Source organism: Chiloscyllium plagiosum, unplaced genomic scaffold (genome assembly GCF_037043375.1).
Source record: "Chiloscyllium plagiosum isolate Xiang-an unplaced genomic scaffold, Cpla_swu_hap1 HiC_scaffold_9, whole genome shotgun sequence".
In the NCBI taxonomy this organism is placed as follows: domain Eukaryota; kingdom Metazoa; phylum Chordata; class Chondrichthyes; order Orectolobiformes; family Hemiscylliidae; genus Chiloscyllium; species Chiloscyllium plagiosum.
The window spans coordinates 71,081,209-71,107,241 of record NW_028270147.1 but is presented as its reverse complement, the minus strand read 5'-3'; the positions used below and the strand labels follow the sequence as shown (position 1 = coordinate 71,107,241).

Here is a 26,033-nt window from a genome sequence, read left to right as displayed (position 1 = left end):
GAACTGGGTGGATAAATTAGCAGGAATGACAGTAAGTAAACAGTGGCAGACATTTATTTAAGAGAGTGATTCATGACTCTCAGCAAAAACACATGCCAGTAAAGAAGAAAGATTCTAAGAGAGGGATAAACCAATCATGGCTCACCAAGGAAGTTAAGAAGAGTACCATGTTAAATGGAAAGGCATATAACAAGACCAAAGTCAGTGACAGCCCTGAAGGCTGTGATAAATTCAGAATCCGGCAAAAGAGGACTGAAAGGATAATAAAGATAGAGAAAATAAAATCTGAGCACAAATTAGCAAGGGACATAAAATCTGATAATAAAAGCTTTAACATACATAAAAATGGAAGGGTGAGGTCAACATGAACACCAGTCCTTTAGCAAATAAATCTGGGGAGATGGTGTTTTTATAGAAGCCCTACAGTATGGAAGCAGACCATTCAAGTCCACACCAATCCCTCGAAAGGATATCCCACCCAGACCCAATCCTTGTAACTCTGCAGTTTCCATGATTGATCCACCTAGTCTACACATCCCTGGACACTATGTACAATTTAGCATGGCCGATCCGTCTAACCTGCACATATTTGGATTGTAGGAGGGAACCAGAACACCTGGAGGAAACACCTGCAGACAGTGGGAGAATGTGCAAACTCCATGCAGACAGTCACCTGAAAGTGGAATCAAACCCAGGTCCCTGCTGCTATGAGACACAGTGCTAACCACTGAGCCATTGTGCAGCCTTTGAAATGCAGCAGAGTTAAACCGATGTGTTACATCATTCTTTACTTGGAAGATGATTCAGATATCTCATTAATACTAAGGAATAAGGGGATGAACTAAGTACTATCACCAAAGAAGTAGTATGAGACCATTTAAAAGGGTTGAAAGCAGATACATACCCTGACTCTCATGGCATGTGTCCTAAGATCCTAACAGACGTAGCTATGGAAATAGAGAGTATATATTAATTGTAATTTTCCAAAAATCCTTGAATTCTAGAGAAATACCAGAGGATTGGAAAACTGCTAATGTGACACCCCAATTAAAAAAAGATGGGAGTCATACACTGGGTAGCTGTGGGCCAATTAACTGAATATCTATTGTTGGAAAGGTATTGGAATCAATTATTAAGGAGGCACTGGCAGAATATTTGGAAAATCATAACCTAATCAAGCAGAGTCAGCAGGATTTCATGAAAGAGAAATAGTGTCTGAATAATTTATTAGAGTTCTTTTTGAAGACGTCTCAACGCGAGTGGACAAAGTCAGAAGTCACATGACAGCCGGTTATAGTCCAACAGGTTTATTTGAAATCACAAACCTTTAGAGTGCTGCTCCCTTGTTAGCTGAGGACTGCTCCCTTTATTTAAGGAAAGATATCATTTCACTGGAGACAGTTCAGAGGATATTCACTAGGTATGGAAGGATTGTCTTATGAGTAAAGGCTAAACAGGTTGGGATTCTAGAGTTTAGAAGAATGAGAGGTGATCTCTTTGAAACATATAGGATTCTTAAGAAGTTTGCTAGGGTAAATGCTTAGAGGATGTTTCCCTTCATTGGAGAGTCTAGAACCAGAAGGCATAGTCTCAGAATAAAGGGGCACCAATTTAAAACTGAGATGAGGAGGAAGGAAGCTCTTCTCTCAAAGGGTCTTTGGAACTCCTTCCCACAAAGAACTGTTGGGATTTGGGCTGGGCAGAATCCTTCAGTATATTTAAGCCTTCGATAGAATGTTAAATAGTTGGGAAATCAAATATGACAGGAAAAGGGGAGGAAAGTGGATGTGAGGAACGTTGGATCAGCCATGATCCTGTTGAATGGTGGAGTAGGCTTGAGGGGCTGAACAGCCTACTCCTGTTCCTATTTCTTACTGTCTTATGCTCTTAACCAACAGGACAGTATGAATTTACCTGAAACCCAAAGACCTTAATCAAATCATAAAAAGCGACCAGTACCCCATTCCATCACTGGAAGAGATCACACCAGCACTGGCAAAGGCAAATGTTTGAAAGCTCGATGCCAGAAATGGCTACTAAAATGTAGAACTAGGTATAATTCACTGTTGATTGAGAGCAACGAATGCCAAATCTACAAGATGGGGGAACATTCTTACCATCTAAGCAGTGACATGAATGGTATTTTTAAAATGCTAAAAAGGGCCCTAAAAAGGGAGTTAATCTTATTTCCAAAAAAGGTCAATTGATGACCTCCTTTCAGCTAGAAAAGTTAATGACTGGAACAGGGGATTAAGGTTTAAATTAAGAAGGACTTTATCTATTATATTGTCTGAACAGAGTTAGAAATTAATTATGCTTGAGATAAATGCAACATTCACAGCTGCATTGCAGACTCAGGTTCTTGTGTAACCCACTGCTGGCCTTTACAGTTTTCTTACATGGCACATCTGAATTAAAAAAAAAAAACCCTCATCTTTTCAAGCTTAAGGTCTGATTGTTTCAAACATCTCGGGACCAAAAGACAACCAGAAGGCATAACACCACAACCCCTGCTCTGATGGGCTACCATTCTCTTGTCACAAACTAGCACAAGTTGCACCTAGCTCTTAAAGTTGAACCTAACCTGCTATATACATTAGAATTCACCTGAATCCACAGTGTTATAAAAAATAAGTAGCAGAACAGGTGCTATTGAATAGGAATAACGTAAATCCAACAATGCTGATGCTGTTTATTTGAAAAATAATTGCTGTGAATACTTACTTTCAGAAGGGAAGTGTGTTCAGCAGCTCTTGTTAACTTGATGTTAGGCACTTCTAAATGTGGTATTGCACACCTTTCCCAATTTTGTTAAGAGTATAAAATATGGTTCCAATGTTCAAGTCAATAAGTTCTCAGCCAGAATGTAGTAATGAGTTACATAGGCCAGCAAGTACTCTGGTTCCTCTCTTATCTATCATAAATTCATTAATCTTGAAGTAGCTATGGTAGTACTTCTGCTGCCCTTAGTTTTTCTCTCGAGAGGGGTGGAAAGAAATAACGTCCATTGACTCCTGTTGGAAAGTTCTTTAATGTAAATATCCAGTGAGGATAGAATAGGAATTGGCTACAATATCTCGCACGGAGCACTAGCCATCTTACACCTGGCTTGGCATCACATGAAGAATTGTCATTTTGACCATTAGAGATCTCGATCCATGCTCAGCAAAAAAATCTGGAGAGAAAATTGAATGGAGATTTTTACCAACAAGCCTTTACAACAGTTACATAATCGAGGCAGGTAATATATAAAACATGTGTTAGGAATGTTGGAGGAATTGTAATTAAGTAACATAAAACAGATGCTGAACCTGTTTGAATTTACAAAACATTTGTCATGGAATAGAGAAGATATTGCTTCACCTTATGTTGTAATATTCAGATGTTAAGTCTGCACTTCATAAACTTAAAGTTATAATTCTTCCTTCTCTTCTTTATGCTTTCCTTCTTTTGGAAAGGAATCTCTGTCTGCAGAGCCCAGGTACTACTCATTCAATGATTTCAGTAGATGATGATACAAATGATTATTAAATATAATAGGGTAAAATTTTGTTTTTGCACTGACAATAATCTGGCGGAGCTGACTGCTCGCCCATTATAAACCTCACCCAATTTTTGTTCCATTCGAATGAGCAGTGTAACCACCATGCTAGACAAAGGAACAATCTGCTGTGCCAGATTACTGCCCATACAATGAACATGAAAATGTAAGTGTTATTTATATACATCTAAACAGTTATTCACCTGACGATAGTACTTTGAATTTAAATCTGGAAGTCCTTAATGTAAACTCGCTATGCTTTTGGGAATGTTGTTCTGCAAAAACCAGGTTAATTGACACTATCAACTGTTGCATGATGTTCTGCCCATGGACAATGTGATTCTATGGCAATGCAATATAATGGTTGTATCAATGGAGTAGCAATAGATTTAAATAATGTTTTAAAAATTCCCAACAGTGGTCCTGCACTGTTTGAGGTTACGTTTTGGATTGACCTTGTGCGCTAGCCTAAGAACATTGCAGCAAATGACACTACAACTTGCATTGATGTAAAGATAAGAATCCTTCACATCATATGAGATACATAACTTGTCTACCTGAAGAGAAAAAAAGACCTTCTTCAAAACTTCTTAAAAATGGAAGATATAAATGGGATCATTGATGAGTTATTGCAGTCAAATGTTCTATATTTACAGTTTCCTGATAGTTATGCGATTGGCCACCGGTAATAATTATCAACAGCTACAGTTGCGAAAACTATTTCCAGGTTTTGAATCAAATCCAGGAGCAGGGCTATCATCTAACACCATGTATTACTGATCAAGTGCCAGGACTGAACTAAAGAGGAATTTCTACATTTAGTAACTGCATTCTGATTTGAACGTGCTTGGGCACAGGAAGCAATAATTCATCATCTCACAGCAGAAGGTATCACAGTTACACAGTCAGTACAGAATTGTATTAATGAGACTCAGCAGCTATTGCAAAGTGTAAAATTCTTCCTCTCTTAAACCTTTACAGAAACCATATGCTTGTCAGATCCCAGGGTGCACAAAGCGCTACACTGATCCAAGCTCACTGAGGAAGCATGTCAAAGCACACTCTGCCAAACAGCAACAGGTGCGTAAGAAGGTAAGATACAATCGGATGGGTCAATGTGTAATGTATTGGGATTATTACAGCACTTTTTTTGCAAATATTAATCTGTTTTAAAGTACACTAACTAACTTCTCCTTTTTCACCTTTATTTTACAATTGAGAATGCTTTGTGATAGAGTAAGCCCAGTGTGCTGGACACTGGGACATTTGAAAAGTATGGGCAAGTTAGGAATGCCAAGCTCCACACCATCCTGACTTGGAAATATATTGCCACTTCTCCCCTGTTGCGGGGTCAAAATCCTGTATCTCTTTCTTAACATCACTGTGGGTGTCAGAAAGGCAAGTTAAATATTGGTGTTTCTTGCCAGTAAAGTCATGTATGAACGTAAGGAAGTGTTCCTGTACCTGTATAAGGCCTCAGATAGACCTCATTTGGTGTGCTGTATACAATTTTGATTTCTAAATTTAAGAAGTGATATAATTGCATTAGAAAAAAGTCCAGTGAAGGTTTGCTTGACTGATTGTTGGGATGAAGAGGTTACCTTATGAGGAAAGGCTGGGTCAATTGGGGTTTAGAAGAATAAACGGTAATCCTATGAAACACAAGATCCTGATGGGAGACTACAGCGTAAATTCTGAGAGGCTGTTTACTTTGGGACAAGACTATAACAAGGGGACACAGTTTAAAAATTAAGGATCTCCCATTTAAGATAGAGGTAAGGAGAAACATTTTCTCTCTGAAGGTTGTTATTCGGAATTCTGTACCCCCGAGAGAAGTGGAGTCTGGGTCATTGGATTTTTTAAGGATGATTTTTGCTTGATAATGGAAATCAAGGGTTAGAAAGGATGGACAGGGAAGCAGAATTGAGGGCACCATTACGTTCAGATATGGTCTTGTTGATTGGCAAAGCAGACTTGACATGGACGGGTTGGACCAAAGGGTCTGTTTCCATGCTGGACATTTGGAACTGGGGTAAGGTGGGGGAGGGGAAATGAGGAAATCGGTGAAACCTTCCAGCTCAGCACCATCCTCATGACCTGTCCTACCTGCCAATCTTCCTTCCCACCTATCCGCTCCACCCTCCTCTCTGACCTATCACCTTCATCCCCAACCCCATCCACCTATTGTACTCTTTGCTACCTTCTCCTCAGCCCACACCCCTCCCATTTATCTCTCCACCCCGGAGGCTCCCTACCTTCATTCCTGATGAAGGGCTTTTGCCCGAAACGACAATTTTCCTGCTCCTCGCAAATTCAGCCTCTGCTGTGTTGACAGCAAATGACCTAAAATAACATGAATTCAGCTGGCATAAACTGCTAACTTCACCTACTAGCGGTCATGATAGTAACTGATTCCACCTATTGTTGCAATTCAATGGGTTTGGTTGGCGTAGAGTATTAACTAGTTTTTGAACATGACATTCTGGAGTGCAGAGTTCCAGCATCAATTGTTTGCCTTTCTACAATGTGGGTAATGCTGAGCCTTAGATTTAAGATTTTTCTTACATGCATTGTCTTCTGGCAATTTGTTATAGTGTCCGTAATGTTACTGACAAGGGGAGATTATATATTCAACACTAAAAAAAAAATGAAAGCTCCGAGAACATAAGTATGCGATTGATTCTGAAATGCATTTCATTGAAACCAAACTATGACAACAATCTAGAGTAGAATATGTTGCCTCGTGAAGATGTGTCATGAAAGTGTTCTCTCTCATACCACAGTGACCACATTCAAGTTCACGGGATTGTTAGACACTCTTTAGAACATGAGACTGTTTATGCATTTGGCCAGAATTTGGGGATATATCACTCCACTCTGCAACACAAGTATTGTTTTTTTTTATAACACAAGTATTGATTAAACTCAGTCAAATAAATTTAAATAGGTTTATGACAGCTGCCCAAGTGGATCAGTTACTGATGGCTGCATGATATAGTGCTGAACCCTACAGACTGTAAGCTTTTGTGGTTTGAACTTCAGAGTGTGCTGTTAGTTGATGTATGGCAGAGCAAACTGGTGCTAAATGGTTACAGCATCTCTGAATAGTATGGAAACATAAGCCACAATTTTTGTTATTGATCAGCTTTTGTGAACAGCAAATAATAGAGGATATAATTGAAATGTTACATTTTTCAATGCAGTGCAGGAGCAAAGTGATTGAGGTGTGCAGATGCATGAATCCTGAAAAGTGGGCAGAGAAGGGATTGAATACAGAAGCAAAGAAATTACCTTCTGCAAACTGATTGTTTGCCCCCATTGATAAAACTGCGTGGAATATTGGGCTCTTTGCTAAAAGCAGTTATAATAATCCTAAAGAAAATGTAGCACGGATTTACTAGGAGGATTCCAGTGATAAGGGATTTATGTTATAAGAAATGTTCAACAATTAGGTCTGGCTTATCTTTGATTAAGGGGAATTTAAAAGATTACTAAAAGGTGTTAGAAATACTAAAGGAAATCTGCAAAGTAAATATAGGTAGATTATTTTCTTTGATAATTGAAGATAAGAAATACATGTGGGGGGGTGAATAGAAGAACATATTTCACAAATAGTTACTGCAATATGGAGTGCTTTGTGACTAGTGAAGATACAGGAGAATTGCTTAAAGAAGAACAGAAAAATATTTGGGAAGAAGGCAACAAATAGATTAAAGTGAAAGAAGACAGGGAAATTTAATTTATAACTTGCATCCTATTTAGTGCAATTAAGACTCAGGGACTGAATGGTCGACACAGTTTTCTTTTTGGTATGATCACCATTATGATATCTTTGTTAGAAAGTCGGGGAGTGTAAATGTTTGGATGAGGGTAAGATGGCTTGACTGTGATATGCTAATAACATTCACACAAGTTGGTTCACAAATTAAAATAAACTATCAGGGAAAAACCACTTGAACATGCTGGTGTACATAAACATTCAACTGGTATGAGTTAACAGAAAGCAAGAATTCAAAGTGAAGTATTTTCTCTGAAGCTGCACAGTTACAATTCTGCAAGAATATTTCCATAATATATACCCAAAATAAACTGAATTACCAGGTTTCTAATTTTATAAAAGATGTAATGAAGTGTGTATTATCAATGATGCTAGAGTGAACAGTGTGTTTTATGCTGTGCTGTTACTTTTGCTGAATTATGCATGGTGACAGTGCATTGGCAGAGATTCTTGAATCTGGAATTGAAGATTACAATAATTCTTCTTTATTGGGTTCATTCCTCCTGCTGTTTTTAATCTTCCTCTCCAGTTGTTTTAAGAAGTACATGTTTCGCACAGTATTGCCAAGAGCATTCATTCTGCTAGTTATAAGATAGATGTCAAGATGATTTGCTACAGTGAGTCGAACAAGCTCAACTTTGCTCCAAACCTAGCAAGTGTTTTCTGTTACTAAAAAAAAACCCAGATTCAGATTCATCAATTTAAAGAACTCAGCTCATGTGGTTCCCTTTTATAAAGCTCACAAAATCACAGAAACACTCTCAATACAATGTTGGAGGTTACTGTAGCCCATTAGTTGCATGAGATAAATCCTTTCATATATTGAATGAAACTGTATGTTAACAGTCCTTCTAAATATTACCGGTATGTGTCCAGTCAAATATGGTAACTTGGCTCTTTGATCAGTATTTCATTGGATGGCATACATAGCTCCCAGCAGACTGGGGTATGGAATAATACAGTATGTTGTTAAGAATCCAATTTCTAAATGGTAATTATCCAGTCTGCTATTATTGGGAGAAATTTTAATTTTGGATTCTCTGCAAATCAACTTATTTTGTTCATCAGAGAAGGTGTTATACAGAAATGCTCATTCATGTTAATATATGACATAAACAGGGAAATGGATTATAGTGATATTTGCTTCAGCGTGTGCTCTGGGAGAAGGTACATAACATTGTGTTTAAGAGGTATGGATTTTCATTTTTTAACAAGGTAATATGGAAATGAGCAAAATAGTATGATTGCAAATTTGAGTCTTATCTCTCCAAGTCAGAAATTAGAACATGTTCTCGTGGCAACATTAATAAGAAGATGCTATTTGCCAATCAACCCTATCCCTTTCATAAATCATACTCAAACAACCCTACCATAAACTTTACTCCATCTCACTCAATCTTCAGTTCCTTGCACAATGTGGGCTTTTAAAACGTGGTTGGCACGGTGGCACAGTGGTTAGCACTGCTGCCTCACAGCGCCGGAGACCCGGGTTCAATTCCCGGGAGTTTGCACGTTCTCCCCGTGTCTGCGTGGGTTTCCTCCGGGTGCTCCGGTTTCCTCCCACAGTCCAAAGATGTGCAGGTCAGGTGAATTGGCCATGCTAAATTGCCCGTAGTGTTAGGTAAGGGGTAAATGTAGAGGTATGGGTGGGTTGCGCTTCGGCGGGGCGGTGTGGACTTGTTGTACACTGTAATGTAATGTAATCTAATCTAATCTAAAAAACACACAGGCTGTGCATCAGTTCTGTATACTGAAACCTTATTATACTGTGTTTAGAAGGCACTCTTTGTTTTACCAATTTGTTAATTGTCTTCTGTATTTTCAATATTGATGATGCCTTATGTAAGCAAATAAAACATTAATTGTAATATAGTTCCCATTTTATTCCAGCCATGATGCTTTTGGATCTATCAACTGATGATCTGCTGGTTCTGGCAGTTAGCTACTGTTTTAAATATATCACTATTAAATAGACCCTCTGTGAGAATCACATTGACAATGAATATGTCAGGGAAAAATATGGTGACCCAGACCTTATTAATGTGACCAGGCTTGGTTTTACCATGTCTTCCATTTATATTCACTTAATTGTCATGCACAATCAAGTTGGGAGGTCATGTTGCGGCTGTACAGGACATTGTTTAGGCCACTGTTGGAATATTGCGTGCAATTCTGGTCTCCTTCCTATCAGAAAGATGTTGTGAAACTTGAAAGGGTTCAGAAAAGATTTACAAGGATGTTACCAGGGTTGGAGGATTTGAGCTATAGGGAGAGGCTGAACAGGCTGGGGCTGTTTTCTCTGGAGCGTCGGAGGCTGAGGGGTGGCCTTATAGAGGTTTACAAAATTATGAGGGGCATGGATAGGGTAAATAAGCAAAGTCTTTTCCCTGGGGTTGGGGAGTCCAGAACTAGAGGGCATAGGTTTAGGGTGAGAGGGGAAAATATAAAAGAGACCTACGGGGCAACTTATTCACGCAGACGGTGGTACGTGCATGGAATGAGCTGCCAGAGGATGTGGTGGAGACTGGCACAATTGCAACATTTAAGAGGTATTTGGATGGGCATATGAATAGTAAGGGTTTGGAGGAGTATGGGCCGGGTGCTGACAGGTGGGACTAGATTGGGTTGGGATGTCTAGTCGGCATGGATGGGTTGGACTGAAGGGTCTGTTTCCATGCTGTACATCTCTATGACTCTATGTTGGAAATTGTCATCTCTAGCAAATTTTTTTCAGAATTAGATCAATTAGTGGCCAGAGGGAATACATAAGCTGCCCATGGATGGTAAGCAGGCTTTTCAAAGATAACGAGAGGATACTGCAGCCTGCTATTGCAAAAGAAAATTGAGGAAGGGCACCTTCATCTTGAGATGGCCTCTCAGCAATTGTAAACTGAAGAAATTATTATTGCTGCTGAACCACCATTGTAGAGAGGGAATGCTTCCACAGAGTGGCCTATGATCATCACTGCTTTAGCCAGCTAAAAGCAACACCTGAGGAGCTGGGGGAAGGTCCTTTATATGATCCAGGAATATTAGCATCCCCCCGAAGTTTGCTGCTAGGCATCTGCCTGGCCCTGATGCCATGAAACATCCACAGACCAACTGCAAAATTCTATTGGTCCCCTGATTATTTATCCTCTTAATTATCCTCTGGATCAAGTTAACAAACTACCTGTTACTTGAAGGTGGGTGTCATTCCACAAATGACCCAAACTCCAGGAAAATGGTTGTGTTCAGGACTCTGCGATGGAAGCAGCCCATTACCAGCACTGGAACTTTCCTGAACCACCCACCTCTGCTCCCAAAAAAAAATTGGCAGCAAAATCCTGCTCCATATTAGAGAGCTTACTTTCCTATTTTTAATCCTGTCTTGAACACACAGACTTGTGTTGTTAAAGGTTGGGAACCAACTGTTGTCTCACCCATTCTTCATTTGTCATCCTAGATAGTAAGGGAGGGTTAATTGCTCAAATCAAGCAGTGGCTGCTGGTCATTTTCTGCTACCATTTTCCACCCTTAAGTGCTGCTGAGTCACTCAACTTTAAGTGATTTCATAGTTGCACCTGATCCTGTCCCACCCGATGTTAGTTATCCAGTATTTCCATCAAGGATCTCTATGGTGTCAATTGAACAGAAATCCTGCTGGACATTTTTTCCCTTGCACAGTTGAGGCCACTGCCACCATTTCCCCTGTAACATAAATTTGTGATCTTCCAGATTCATTGCCGCAGAGATAATGTTTCTATTCAGTGTACCAATGGGATTCCATATTTTGGGACCTTATTGAGCAATGCTTAGAGAGTATCTTTTGTCTCATGAATAAAATCTACAAATTATCAGGTGAATCCAGGGTTCAAGATAAATGCAGTGCCAAAGGGCTTCCTGTGGAATACTTCAACTCTGAGAAATAAGTTTGTCAAAGCATAACAACTGGGGGAGGGGGGTGCTCAAAATCTGAAATGAAAACAAAAACTGCTGGAAATACTCAGCATATCAGGCAGCTTCTGTTGAGGGATAAGAGAGCTCACATTTCAGATTAATGACCTTTTATCAGGCCCATTCTGGTGAGAGATCATGAATCAGAAACATTGGATGGAATCATGTGAAGACAATGTGAGTCTTGTTTGCTAGCTGCTGAGGTGGCGAGATATTTGTGTTCCTTTCTTTTGGATCATGACCAGAAGTTAAGAGGCCAGCAGCAACCTTTCACCTGGAGTCAGGACCCGTGGGGTGATGGTCCTACTAATCGAGAGCTGCTGGCCAATCAGAGGCAGCTTTTGTTTTTGCTCAGCTGTGCCTTGGGGAGGCACAGTGGCTACTGTCAGAATGATGTCAGGAATGGCCCAGGCCGCCTCCAAACATGCCACTTGAAAGACAGCATATTGTAGCCTTAACTCTTTCTCTGCAAAGATGATGCCTGACATGTTGAATATTTCTGCAAGTCTCTGTTTTCAATTTCAGAAAGTAATGTGACTATTATTGTTGGGAAGTCCTAGACGTTTTTTATTCCAAAAAGGGATGAAAAATATTCAGGAAACCACCAGGTTTGTGCTAGAAAATAGCAGACTCTGGGGGCCCTCGAGTGTTCCTACCCCTGGTCTGGGAGGATCACATTCAATAACATCTCTGAACAGGTTGATTAGAAAATATCTTGAAGCAGAACCTGACCTGATGAGAGCATTGTGTTGGCCTCTCTGATACATTACACACAATCAAGCTATCTTGCATTGGTTTAAAAAAATAAAGCAAACTCAGCATGTTCGGCTGCCCTTGGACAGAGAGCATGTGGTGTCCATTAATGCTTTCAAAGCATTTACAGAGGAAGGGGGGCATCGTGGGGCATTCATGTGCATTATCTTTCCTTCCAAATCCATTTTTATTTAGTTCCTGACCTCTCTCCCTACCTTCCTCCTCCCCCCACACCCCCACCTTTGATGGTTTGTATTGCCCTTAATGGACTTTTGGGTGTAAATATTTAATTGGCTACATGGGTGATTACTCCTGATAGTTAAAAATGAAAAAAAAATTAAAAGTCATAGTGATTTTGGTGGTGGGAAGTCACTCAGTTGTACTGATAGCATACTGGGTATAAAAAGCAAGCAGACCCAAATGGTGCTCTTAGGGTGTAGCAGTTGTGTCCCCATCTTGGAAACAGAAAGCCTAGGTTCAGGTCCCACCTCTCCAGAAGTGTGTCATAACATTCTTGAACAGGTTGATTAAAAAGATATATGTTAAGCAGATCCAATTGCCCCTATCACGCTTTGCACAGAAGTATCTAACTGGCTACAAGGGTGATTTACTAATGGTGGTTAATAATTAAAAGGTCACAGTGATTTGGTCATGGGGACAAAACAACTATTCAGTTGTATGTGGATATAAAAAAATAGGAAGCACATCCAAAGGTGGGCTCTTGTAGCGCACTGGTATTGTTTGTCCCTCTGAGCCTGGGGACTGGTTTTAAGTCCCATCTGCTGTGTAATAACATCTTTGAACAGATTGATTAGAAAATATGAAGCAGACCCCAAAAAAAAGCCATCACGTTTTATGTTTTGCATTGCCCTTAACAGGTTTTGAGTGTAAATATCGGCTACACGGGTGATTTACTAGTGATGGTTGGCAGCTGAAGGAAAAAAATGTAACAGTGATTGGTGATGGGAAGTAAACAAAAACTGTTCAGTTATATAGATTAGATTAGATTAGATTAGATTACTTACAGTGTGGAAACAGGCCTTTCGGCCCAACAAGTCCACACCGCCCCGCCGAAGCGCAACCCACCCATACCTCTACCCCTACATTTACCCCTTACCTAACACTATGGGCAATTTAGTATGTAGGAGCACTTCTGGATATTAAAAAAAAAGCAGACCCAACTTGGGCACTGCATGGTGTGAAGTGCTTTATTTTCCCCTTGAGTTTGGTTTTGATTTAGCCCCTTCCTGCTCTCCCTACCTCTCACTCACATTTTGAATTTAGCATTACCTTTAACAGTCTTTGCATACAAATATTTAATTGACTATGCGGGTGATTTACAGGGTAACAGATTAAGAAAGAAAAAAAGCCCTTGGTGATTTGGTGAGGGAATAAACATGTTCAGTTGTGAGTAAGAGCATTTCTGTATATAAAAAAAGTAAAACAAAAATTAAAAAAAGCAGACTCATTCATCCTCCTGTCTCTACCTTTAATGGTTTGCATTGCTTGGGCTTTGCATGTAAATTAGTAAATTTGAAACATGGGTGGACCAGTGAGGGTTGATAGAAGGAAAAGAAAATACCATGGGTCATTTGGTGATGGGAAAAAATACCTGTTCAGTCGTGTGTGATAACACTTATAGATATTAAAGAGAAAAAAACAAGCAGATGCAGAAGGGCTTGGTTAGCTAAGTTGGCTGGATGGCAGGTTTACAATACAGAGTGACAATAACAGCATGAGCTGAACTCCCACACGAGTGAAGGTTATCAGGGAGGACTTCCCTTGCCTGAGGTATGGTGACCCTCAGGTTAAACCACCACCAGTTATCTCTGTCTTATGAAAAAGCAGCTCCATGGTTCAGTAAGACAATGGGAACATTACCAGCCTTCTCTGCGGTGAAATTTGTCAGTGATTTGGGTGTTTACCAAAACTCAATGATTTCAGACCATCCCTTTTGCTGTTTTCATCCGTCAGTATTCTTTGCCGCCTAGTTCCAGGTTATCAATGGTTCAGAAATAGAGCAGACCCTGGAATGTGTCTGCAGGACAGTCTTTCCTGGGCTCAGACTAGGCTATGCATGTCATGAGTAGTGGCTGTTTTTAGTGTTCAACAATAAATGATGTTCCTTTCTGGTTGGGCTCCCTCTGTTATTACCGTGCTATTTTGATTTGATGTGTAAGAGAACAATCTGGAAGAATTCTACTCTTCATATCACAATGCAACTGAGAACCATGTTGCCATTTCTTCAGCAGTTCTGTATGTTTTTGAAACATTCTACTAAAGGAGCCACATGGCTGGCAGATAATATAAATTGCTAGAGTGCATTTCACAACAGGTTGACTAACAGAATCAAGAAGCTGAGAATTTAAAGAAGGCAGCTGCTGCACAAAAATAGCATTATCCAAGTTAATTAATAATCCTGAAACCACAAGTGACCTGCAACTTCCATCTGGTTCAGTGCATCCACTCCTTTCAGTCAGAAAATCACACTAACCAAACTGAAGCATTTATTTTTGGTGATCTGGAATCCTTCAGTTTTCCTACTCTCCTGCATAGCCCTTATAGTTAAGAATCCAGCTGAGTACAGTTCCTTCTCCTGTGCCACTTTGACTTATAAGCTAGGAGGCCCACATGGTAACCCACTGACACTGCCCTTTCAGTTGAGGTTTCCACAGGCTATCCAATGATTTCCCATGTGAAGCCACAATTTGCTGGAAATTCCAAAATTTGTATAAATTGTATAGAAAGAGAGCACATAGGACATTGCTATGGAAATGGAATCTCTCCCCGCAATCTTGGCAGTAGCAAAAGTCCTTGATTAATACTATTCAGTCTACAAGAATTACATTGGCTTTTGCTTACTTTCAGTCATTAGTGGGAGCACAGGAAAACGTCTCTCTCAATTGTGTTGAAAACCTCCTTGGATTTTCGTTTGCTTGTCTTTCCTGACTGATCTGGTTAATTTTGCCAAAAGACAATTTAAAAACTATCTTTACAAGCTCTACTAAGAAAATTAAAACATGAATTGAATTCCTGTTAGATTGTAAATGGTTTTATATCAGTAATTATAGTTTAATGTTGCAATTATATGCCCCATTTTTCACTCATTTTACATCTCAAACACTGATTCCTTCCTGATTACATAAGTATGAGCATAAAAAAAGGAGAATATTTGGTTCATTAATTGGGTGCAACAGTATGAAAAAGTGTCTTAGAATGATTTGTACACAATGAAAGAGAGTGTTCAAAAGGCTGCATGTACTGGTCAACAGTTACAATCCCACTGCACTACACAGTTCACATCATATTAAATAATTTAACTTCTTTCTTAACAAATATAGTGAATATAAGAAAATATACTCTTAACATTAGAGAAATAAGGAGTGTTTTAAGATGCGTTAGTGAAACTGTAAAACACAAAATGAAGAATTGACAATGAAGCCCAAGAAACCAAAGAAATAAGTATAGAATTTAGGACAAGCAGAAGAGTTTTAAAAGACCAAAGATATTATTTGACAAAAGCACTGGATAAATTACAAAGACAAAGAATAAACCAAGAGTCTCATTGAATAAATGATTCCTTAGAATATCCCAAGAATTTTAAAAATTGGAGGAAAGATTGTGTGTTTGTGTCAAAAACAAAGTGAAGTTGAAACCAAGGGGCAAAGAAGTAGCAGAGTTTAAGATGGTAGCTTACATTTGTGTTCACTCAGCGACTTGTGACTATTGTATAGATCAGTGGAAAGTAGACTGTTTCTGTTTTGAGGCCTATACTTCATATGCTGTTGGATTCAAAAGAATTCCATGTAGGAGTCTCAAGGATCTTGCGAATTTTGAGACACAAGGATATCAACTCTCAACACCTACCTAGAATAATATTTGTGGCTGCATGTTTATTATAGCACTACAATTTGCTGTTTTAATGGCCACACCATCAGACTCAGAGGAAAGTTCTACTCAGCAGTAAATACAGGGGAGGATTTACACTCCCATGGAATTATTGATAAGAATTGAGTGGTAAAGCCTTTCCTTCCATCAGACTGTGGGTGCTACTGGCTCTTTATCCTCATTTGGGAAATCTCATATTCAACCTGAGTCTTAAAAATAAATAGGAGCTTAAATTACTGTTTCTCTACATTTGCTAGATATACAAGAGATTCCTAAGGATTAAAAAATGGTTAATATAATTTTATTATATATTTTTATTGTCCAGATACATACCTGGAAACTATGGACCTGTGAATAAGTTGGTGTAAGGAAACCTTTATGAATTTATTTTAAGAGATGTTCTAGATGCATATTTGTTAAAATACAATTTATCAAAGTACTATTGTTTTGTTTAGGACAGGAACGGCAGCCATGATAACTCCCAGCTTCTTTACACTATTGTTTTCCACACTCCTAAAACCCCATCCCCAATTCCTTCATCCTCACCTCCATCGCATGTAAGGAATGCAAATTTCCTTATCACCAAGACTAAGATGTTGACCTGTAACTAGTGGAGTACCACAGGAATCAGTCCTGGGGCTGTAATTATTTACAATATATATATATCAATGACTTTGATGATAGAAGTGAATGAACTATCGCCTGGTTTGCAGATGATTCAAAAATAGATAGAAAGGCAGGTAGTGAGGATGACACGAGGGGTCTACAGATATTGGCTGGTTAGGTAAGTGGACAAAAACCTAGCAGATGGAATATTGTGTGGGAAAATGTGGATTGTGTGCTTTGACCTAAAGAATAGAGGGGTTGAGTATTATTTAAATGGAGAAATACGGCAGAAAGCTCCAGAACAGAAAGGTCTAGGGATCTTACTGCATGAATCACAAAAACGTAGCATCCACATTCAGTGGGTGAGTGGGAATACAAATTGGCCTTTATTTCAAAGGGAATGGAGTATAAAAGTCAGAAGGTCTTGTTAAAATTATGCAAATCACTGGTCATACTATATCGGGAATACCATGAACAGTTCTGGTCCCCTAATCAAAGGAAAGCTTTACTGGCATTGGAGATAATCCAGAGAAGGTACACTAGGTAGATCCCAGATACAGAGGGATTTTCTTATTAAGAGAGGCTGACTAGGCTGGGCGTGTATTCATTGGAGTTTTGGAGAATGACAGGGAACCTTATTGACACAAGTTTCTAAGCTTTACAGAGTAGATGTGGAGAGGTTGTTTCCCTTTGTGGGAGAATCTCGGAGCAGAGGGCATCATCTCAGAGTAAGGGGTTATCCATTTAAGGGAGAGATTTCTTCTCTCAGAGGGTGGTGAATATGTGGAATTCTTTATCCAGAGAGCTGTCAAGTCTGCTTTAATATGTATAATCAAGACTGAGATAGACAATTTTAATCAGTAAAGGAATCAAGGGTTAAAGGGAAAAGACAGGAAAGTGGACTTAAGGATTACCAGATCAGACATAATCTCATTGAATGACAGATTGGACTTGGTAGTCTGAATGGCCAACTTCTGTTCCTTGTCTATGGTCTACTGCTCAGCTCCCACGATTGCTCTCTCCCAACTTCAATACAAACATGCTTTCAGGTTCTATCCTGCCCTAACCCTGATCTTGTTTCCTTCTCTAGCTTCTCTCCTATCTTGTCTCATATCCTCTTTGAGCTTATCTTGTCTATAAGACACCCCTCCTACTCTCTCAACCCTTTTCCCAATAAGTTACTGGCCAACCAACGTCTGTTCTTGACTTTCATGTTAGCCAACATTGTTACTTGTTCCCTCTGTTCACCTGTCATTCAAATCTAATGCGCTCACTCTCTCTCAAACAACCAGCTTTGGCCTCCTATATTCTGTACAAACCTTTACTTTACCTTTGTCTTATTATTTAAGTTCTTGAAAGTCAGCTCGGAATACTTGATATTACGATTCTAATGTTGCACGTACACAAGGAGGGAGGGGGAGGGTGGGCACTTCGGCTGCTTGAGGCTGGAATATATAATGCCATATTGAACTCATCTCTTGTGACCACCTACCTATAGTGGCAAAAAAGTTCTGTTGTTTGTTTGTCCAGACAGCAAGTGGCACATTCCTAGCTCTGTCCATTGATTTAGCTGGCCCAGGAGTAATGAGGCTAAGCTGCAACTCGTCTTTTCCACTTGGATCTCCATGGAAGTGTCAGTGATCCTGGCAGCATTGCGTTTGCTCTTCGCTTAGGTTCTGTACTTTTTAGTGTATCACAGACTGATCTGACAGTAATGAATTCAGCCTCCCCTTCAGAGTTATATTCACACTCCTGTAGTAGAGCTCTGAAAGCCTGCTTGAAATTCCAGCTAAAAAGTTGGTGGGATTCCGGTTTTTGCTGCCATTATGTGGGCACGCCATTAATTAAAAGTAAAAGATGTTGTGGAAGAGAATAGCTGAGATGCTGAAATTCATGACATCAGACATATCTACTGCTTCTCCATTGACCCTACCCCCTCCTCAACCAGCTCAACTCCCCCCGCCTCCAGTCCTCTTCATTGTTAGTGAAACGCATTGGTCAGATCTTCATCTTCTATGGTGATACTTGCAATTGAATAATGACATTTGGTGTGAAAATGTCTCATAGTGCTTCAGGTGACATATTTGCTTTACAAGGTGGTCATTGCTACTTAGATAAAGTGTTTTTTATTCTACCCTGACATCCCACAAATGGTTTAGACATCAATCTCCAGTTAATCTATGTTTAGATTGGACAGAACAGCCAGAGTACTTCACTAAACAGAAAAGAGATGCGGATGTTGGAAATCAGAAACAAAAAGAGGAATTGTTGGAAAAACTCAACAGGTCCAGCAATATCTGTGGAAAGAAAGGAAAGTTAACATTTTTAGTCCAGTGACCTTTCTAAACAGTTCTGTTTTCCCAGCAATTCCTGTTTTTTTTTGTTATAGCCAGGGTACTTCATGCACTTCTTCCAATAGTCTCACAAGATCTCTAACAACCACTTTAACAGCCAGACACAAACTTAAAGAAAATATTGGTCTGAATAATTACTCTTTGGTGGTAATGCATATCACATCAAGATGCATTGCATCAGCTCATCCCAGAGCTCCTTCGGTCGCATCTTCCAAGCTCATGGCATCTATCATGTATACTGGGACAAGGACAGCAGATGCATGGGAACACTGCCATCTGCAAGTTCCCTTCCAGGCTGCACACAATACTGACTTGGGAATATATCACTACTCCTTCACTTTCTCTGAGTTAAGATCCTGGAACTTTCTTCCTAACAGAATGTCAGCATACCGACTTGAGATAGACTGCAATGATTCTTGAAGGTAGCTGTCCTTGAACTTCTCAATGGCAATAGGGATGGGCAATGAAAAATTATTAAATAAAAAGACTCATTTGTGGTCAACCTTCAGTTGTCCCAAACAAGCTGCAGCAGCAGAATGCTTATTAGGTTCTTGAAGATTGCTGGTAAAATTTAAATGAAGCCTGAACCCAAACATGGCTTGGATCTCCCAGTTGCAACCTGATACTGCATTCAATTTAAGAATGCCCACAAGGTGAACTCACCTCCAATGTAAAGAGGCCTAAATTCCATAAGCTTCCAATTGACTTAAGCTTCCAATTTGCTACCCAGATCACCATCACTATATATTCTATATGCTTTGAATGGAAATAATAGTCCTACTTGTATAGTACTTGGCTCAACTGTTAGCTTTTTTCTCTAAGTCAGTGGGTTGTGGATCCAAGGCCCATAAGTGATTGCAAAGCTTGCACTCCAGGAAAGAGCTGAGAGAATGTAAGCCTGTGCAGAGGGTTAATATTTAAGGTGGTGGATGGGATGCTGATCAAACAGCTGTCTCTTGGATGGTTTTGGAACTGTACCCATTCAGGCCAATGGAGAGTATCTATCATAATCTGACCACGTGGACTGGAGGAAGGTTTATAGTGGAGTTCCCTGGGTCACTGTTGGAACTTCTTCATTTTCTGATATGTGTTAATGAATGAGACCTTAAGCACAAGGGCATAATTTCAAAATTTGCAGATGATACAAAACTTGGAAGTATAGTACAACTTTGAGAGTGATAGTATGGATCTTCATAAAAGGCATATAAAAGGCATATATAAGTTGCTGAAGTGGGTGAATAAGTGCCACTTATAAGTGCCAGATGAGGTTCAATACAAAGAAATGTGAGGTAATACGTTTTCATCAGGAAGAATATAAAAGTTACTACTGTAAAGGTAGTGCAGGAGTAAGGGAATGTGGGTGGAAACTTACCTCATGGGAGGAGTGGCCTTCGTTGAGGTCGAATTGCGCTTTGAGAAGATGAATGAATCAATATATTTGAGCAGCGGCTGATCCTGAGACACTCCATGTCTCCATGTCTCACCCTCCCCCTTTCACCAAGAAAAGACTCCGTGGTGTGTTGATGAGATAAGGCTTTTCTATTTCTTCTGTGCTGAGTGATTGGCTAAAAATTTACTTTCTTTTTCTTATTTATGTATTATTTGAAAAATACCATAGCAGAGAAGCATTAGAAATGATTTAACTTTCAAATTAATATAAGGTAATAAAGTAATTAACTAAGTAGAGATGGCTGGACAGGTGATGTACTGTAGCTGTATAATGTGGGAGCTGGCTGATCCCATTGTGAATGGCAGTGACCACATCTGCAGCAAGTGTTGGTTGCTGGAGGAACTCCGGCTCGGTGTTGATGATCTGTAATCTGAGCTTCAAACACTGCAGCACATTGGGGAGGGGGAGAGTTACCTGGGCGCTTTGTTTCAGGAGGCAGTCACACCCGATAGATTAAGTAATTCACATTCAGTTAGTGATCAGGAACAACAGGGTGTGACTGCAAGTGAGGCAGGTAGGGGGATCCTGAGTTCAGGAGAGGAAGAGCCTCAGCTTTTGACCTTACCCAACAAGTATGAGATACTTGCTCCCTGTGTGGATGAGGAAAAGGACTGCAGGGATGATGAGCCAGCTGATTACCGCATCATGGTACAGAAGACTATTCAAGAGGGGGAGCAAAAAGGCAAGTGGTAGTTATAGGGGATTCTGTAATTAGGGGATGAATAGTATCCTTTGCAAGCTGGATCGGGAATCCTGCATGGTGTGTTGCCTGCCCAGTGCCAGGGTGCAGGACATCTCTAACCAGATTGAAAGGATATTGGAGCAGGAGGGCGAGGATCCAGTTGTTGTGGTCCACGTTGAGACAAACAACATGGAGGACCTGTTCGGGGATTATCGAGCACGAGGAATGAAATTAAGAAATAGGTCCTTGAGGGTCATAGGTTCGGATTACTGCCTGAGCCACATGCTAATTGGCATAGGGATAAGAAAATTGTGAAGTAAACACGTGGCTAAGGGAGTGATGTGGGAAAGAGGGTTTCCATTTCTTGGGGCATTGGCATTAGTTTTGGAACTGGGGGATCTGTACTGATGGAATGGTCTCCACCTGAACCGATCTGGAACCAGTGTTCTGGCAAAAAGGATAAATAGGGTGATCACTAGATTTTAAACTAGTGAGTCAGGGGGAAGGGAAAGGGAAAATGACAGGAAGTATCATCGTAAATAAAAAGGCAAGTAGCAGGTTAGCATGTGTGCAGGAGGGTTTAAGTACAAGGCAGACTATGAAAGAAGCGAAAAGGAAGGTTAACTCTGGAATTATTATTAGAGATGCTGGAAATCATGAGGGTAAGAAAGCTAAAAGAAAAGCACTTTAATTGAATGCTCGTAGCACTCATAACAAGATTGATAAGTTAAAAGCACAAATCATCATGAATGAATAAGATTTGGTAGCCATTACCGAGCCATGGTTACACGATGGTCACAACTGGGAGTTAAATATGCAGGGGTATTAGACTATTCAGAAGGACAGACAGGAGGCGGTGTAACTCTGATATTCAGCGATGACATAAGGGTGATGCTGAGAGATGATATAGGTTCTGTGGAGAACAAGGTTGAATCCATTTTGGGTGGAAATTAGAAATTCTAAGAAAAAAAAGTCGCTGATAATCACAACCACCAAATAATAGCATCACTTTGGGACGAGCAATAATAAAGAAATAACTAATGCCTGTAAAAATGGTACCGCAATTATCATAGGGATTTTAATCCACATGTCGTTTGGTCTAACCAGCCCGGTCAGGGTAGCCTTGAGGAGGAGTTTGTTGAATGTATCTGCAGTGGTTTACTTGAATGGTATGCAATGGAACTGATGAGGGAGCAGGCTGTCCTAGATCTGGTCCTGTGTAATGAGACAGGACTAATTAATGACCTCATAGTCAGGGATCCTCTTGAAAGAAGCGATCACTTTATGGTTGAATTTAGAATATAGATGGACAGTGTGAAGATAAAATCCAATACCAGGGTCCTGTGTTTAAACAAGGAAGACTACAATAGAATGAGGGAGGACTTGGCTAAAGTAGACTGGAAAAAAAGATTTTGTGGTGGGAAAGTTGACAAGCAGTGGAGGACTTCTAAAGCAATTTTTCAAAGTGCTCAGCAAAAGTATATTCAGTGAAAAGGAATAAGAAAAGGGACAATCTGCCATGGGTGTCTTCGGAAATAAGGGAGGCTATCAAATTGAAAGAGTGGCCAAGATCAGTGGGAAACTAGAAGATTGAGAAAAAAAAGGTCAACAGAAAGCCGCAAAAAGAGCTATTAAAAAAGTAAGATAGAGCATGAGAAAAAAACTAGCACAGAATATAAAGACAGATAGCAAAAGTTCCTATAAATATATAAAATAATAAAGAGTGGCTAAATTAAATGTTGGTTCTTTAGAGGATGAGAAGGGGCAGTTAGTTATGGGATATGATGAAATGGCTGAGGCATTAAACAGGCATTTTGTATCGGTCTTCACAGTGGAGGACACTAATAACATGCCAGTAATTGATCAAGAAACGAAGGTAGGGGAGGACCTGGAAACAATCATTATTACGGAAGAGGTAGTGTTGGACAAGCTAATGGAGCTAAGGGCAGACAAGTCTCCTGGCCATGATGGAATGCATCCCAGCGTACTAAAAGAGATGGTGGGCGAAATAGCAAGTGCACTGGTGGAAATTTTCCAAAATTCGCTGGACTCAGTTACAGCAGATTGGAAAACAGCAAATGTGATGCCACCATTTAAAAAGGGAGGTAGACAAAAGGTGGGGAATTATAGACTGGTTAGCTTAACCTTGTAGTGGGGTAGATGCTTGAGTCTATTGTCAAGGATGAATAGTAAGGCATCTCGATAGAAATTGTCCTATTGTGCAGACGCAGCATGGGTTCATGGAGGGCAGATCATGCTTTACAAATCTTTTGGAATTCTGTGATGATATTATGAGCAAGGTGGACAATGGGGACTCAGTGGATGTGGTGTACCTAGATTTCCAAAAGGCCTTTGACAAGGTGTCATGTAAGAGTCTGCTACATAAGTTAAAGATGCATGGTGTTAAGGGGTAGAGTATTAGCATGGAAAAATGATTGGTTGACTAACAGAAAGCAAAGAGTGAGGATAAATGAGTGCTATTCTGGCTGGCAATCAGTGACTAATGGTGTGCCTCAGGGATCGGTGTTGGGACTGCAATTATTCACAATGTATATAGATGATTTGGAGTTGGGGACCACGTGTAGTGTGTCAAAGTGTGCAGATGACACTAAGATGAGTGGTAGAGCAAAGTGAACAGAGGACTATGAAACTTTGCAGAGGAACGTAGATACATAGAGTGAGTGGACAAAGGTTTGGCAGATGGAATACAGTGTTAATAAATGTGAAGTCATCATTTTGGTAAGAAGAACAGTAAAAAGGACTATTACTTGAATGGGAAAAAGTTACAGCATGCTGATTTGCAGAGGGACCTGGGTGTCCTTGTGCATGAATGACAGAAGGTAGGTCAGCAGGTAGAACAAGTAAATAGGAAGGCAAATGGAATTTTGTCCTTCACTGCTAGAGGGGTTGTGTTTAAAAGCAGGGAGGTTATGTTGCAGCTGTACAGGATGCTGGTGAGGCCACACCTGAAGTACTGTGTGCAGTTTTGGTCTCCTTGCTTGAGAAAGGATGCACCGGCACTGGAGGGGGTGCAAAGGAGGTTCACTAGGTTTATTCCGGACTTGAGGTTTATGGGGAGAGACTGAGTAGACTGGGAGTATATTCATTGGAATTCAGAAGAATGAGGAGGGACCTTAGAGGGACCCTCTAGAATTAGAGGGGGTAAATTCAGAACAGAAATGCGGAGACATTTCTTCAGCCAGAGAGTGGTGGGCCAGTGGAATTCATTGCCACAGAGTGCAGTGGAGGCTGGGACGCTAAATGTCTTCAAGGCAGAAATTGATAAATTCTTGATGTCACAAGGAATTAAGGGCTACGGGGAGAATGCGGGTAAGTGGAGTTGAAATGCCCATCAGCCATGATTGAATGGCGGAGTGGACTCGATGGGCCGAATGGCCGTATTTCCGCTCCTATGTCTTATGGTCTTATGGAAACATATAAAATTATAAAGGGAATAGATAAGATAGAAGTAGAGAGGATGTTTCCACTGGCAGGTGAAGCTAGGACAATAGGGTACAGTCTCGAAATTAGAGAGAGCAGATTTAGAACTGAATTGAGAAGGAACTTCTTCACTCTGAGGGTTGTTAATCTATGGAATTCCTTGCCCAGGGAAGTAGTTGACTCTACTTCAGTAAATGTTTTTAAAGCAAACGTAGATTTTTTTTTGAACAATAAAGGTATTAAGGGATATGGTGAGAGTGTGGGTAAGTGGAGCTGAGTTCACAAACAGATCAGCCATGATCTTATTGAGTGACGAAGCAGGCTCGAAGGGCCAGATGGCCTACTCCTGCTCCTAGTTCTTATGCAAATGCGCATACATGATTAAAGTTAGTAGATCATTTTGAGAAAGTAGTTAATAAAGTATTCTCAGCTTTATGAATAGGTGTATACCTCATAAGAGGGAGGAAGCTATGCTGAACTTACAAACGATATTAGTTTGACCTTAGCTTGAACATGGAATTCATTTCTGAGTGTTGCACTTTAGGAAGAGTGTGAAGGCATCGGAAAAAATGCAAAAAACATTTTGGAGAATGGTTCTGAGGATGATGGATTTCAGTTATAAAAATAGATTGGAGAACCTGGAGTCACTCTCCTTGGAGTAGAGAAGTCTGAGAAGGGATCCAATTGATGTTTTCAAAATCATGAGAAGTCTGGACAGAGTAAACAGAGAAAATGGTCCCACCCATGAAAGAATTGAGAACAAGATGGCACAAGTTTAAAGTAATTAATAAAGAAGCAAAAATGACGCGAGAAAATACTTTTACACACAACAAATGATCCAGGATGGAATGCATTGGGTGTGTGCTGGGTGAGTCCTCCCAAAGGAGAAAGTGAGGACTGCAGATGCTGGGGATCAGAGCTTAACAATGTGTTGCTGGAAAAGCGCAGCAGGTCAGGCAGCATCAAAGGAGAAGGAGAATCGATGTTTCGGGCATGGCTTATGCCCGAAATGTCGATTCTCCTTCTCCTTTGATGCTGCCTGACCTGCTGTGCTTTTCCAGCAACACATTTTTAAGCTCTGAGTCCTCCCAAACCCAGAACTGCTGTTCTGCATTCTGAATCAGATAGCCCACCTGAGCATCAACACATTAACGATACAAACCAACGTGGTTCACAACTATATAGGTCATTCCATTTAACCACTTGGCAGGAACAGTGTAGGTCAGGGAGGACATGTGTTGACCATGTAGCAGTAGCCCCGACTCCACATCTTAGCTCACAAGGGATTCACACTCTCCTGGCTAGCAGTGATGTATTTTAGCTTCACGTAAAGCTGCATTCAAGCACTGAAATTGAATATCAGAAATTTATACGTATGATACCCAGAGACGCTGGAAAACTATTTCCATATTTAATCTAATTCCCTTGTTGACTAACAGTTTAGAACTTGTTTATGCTGTCAAACACATATCAAAGCGAGCCTGTAATGCCAGTAAACAGGATTTTTTTTCTCCACACAAATGTGCAGTAACATTATAAACACATTTTTATATGTTTATAACGCATTTTACAAATTAATGCTTGCAGTACAAAGCACAGTACTT

At 40.1% G+C, this 26,033-nt stretch overlaps 1 protein-coding gene across 3 annotated transcripts in view; it reads left to right on the top strand.

The window, feature by feature from the left end:
- glis1a (GLIS family zinc finger 1a) overlaps positions 1–26,033 on the top strand; it is a 401,984-nt gene that overhangs the window by 298,021 nt on the left and 77,930 nt on the right. For 2 of the 3 annotated variants that reach the window (XM_087990768.1, XM_087990770.1), the window contains exon 6: positions 4,523–4,633. In XM_087990768.1, coding sequence (XP_087846894.1) covers positions 4,523–4,633 — 111 coding nt within the window. The remainder of the gene's footprint in view (positions 1–4,522; positions 4,634–26,033) is intronic. The other variant, XM_087990769.1, reaches the window with a different exon arrangement.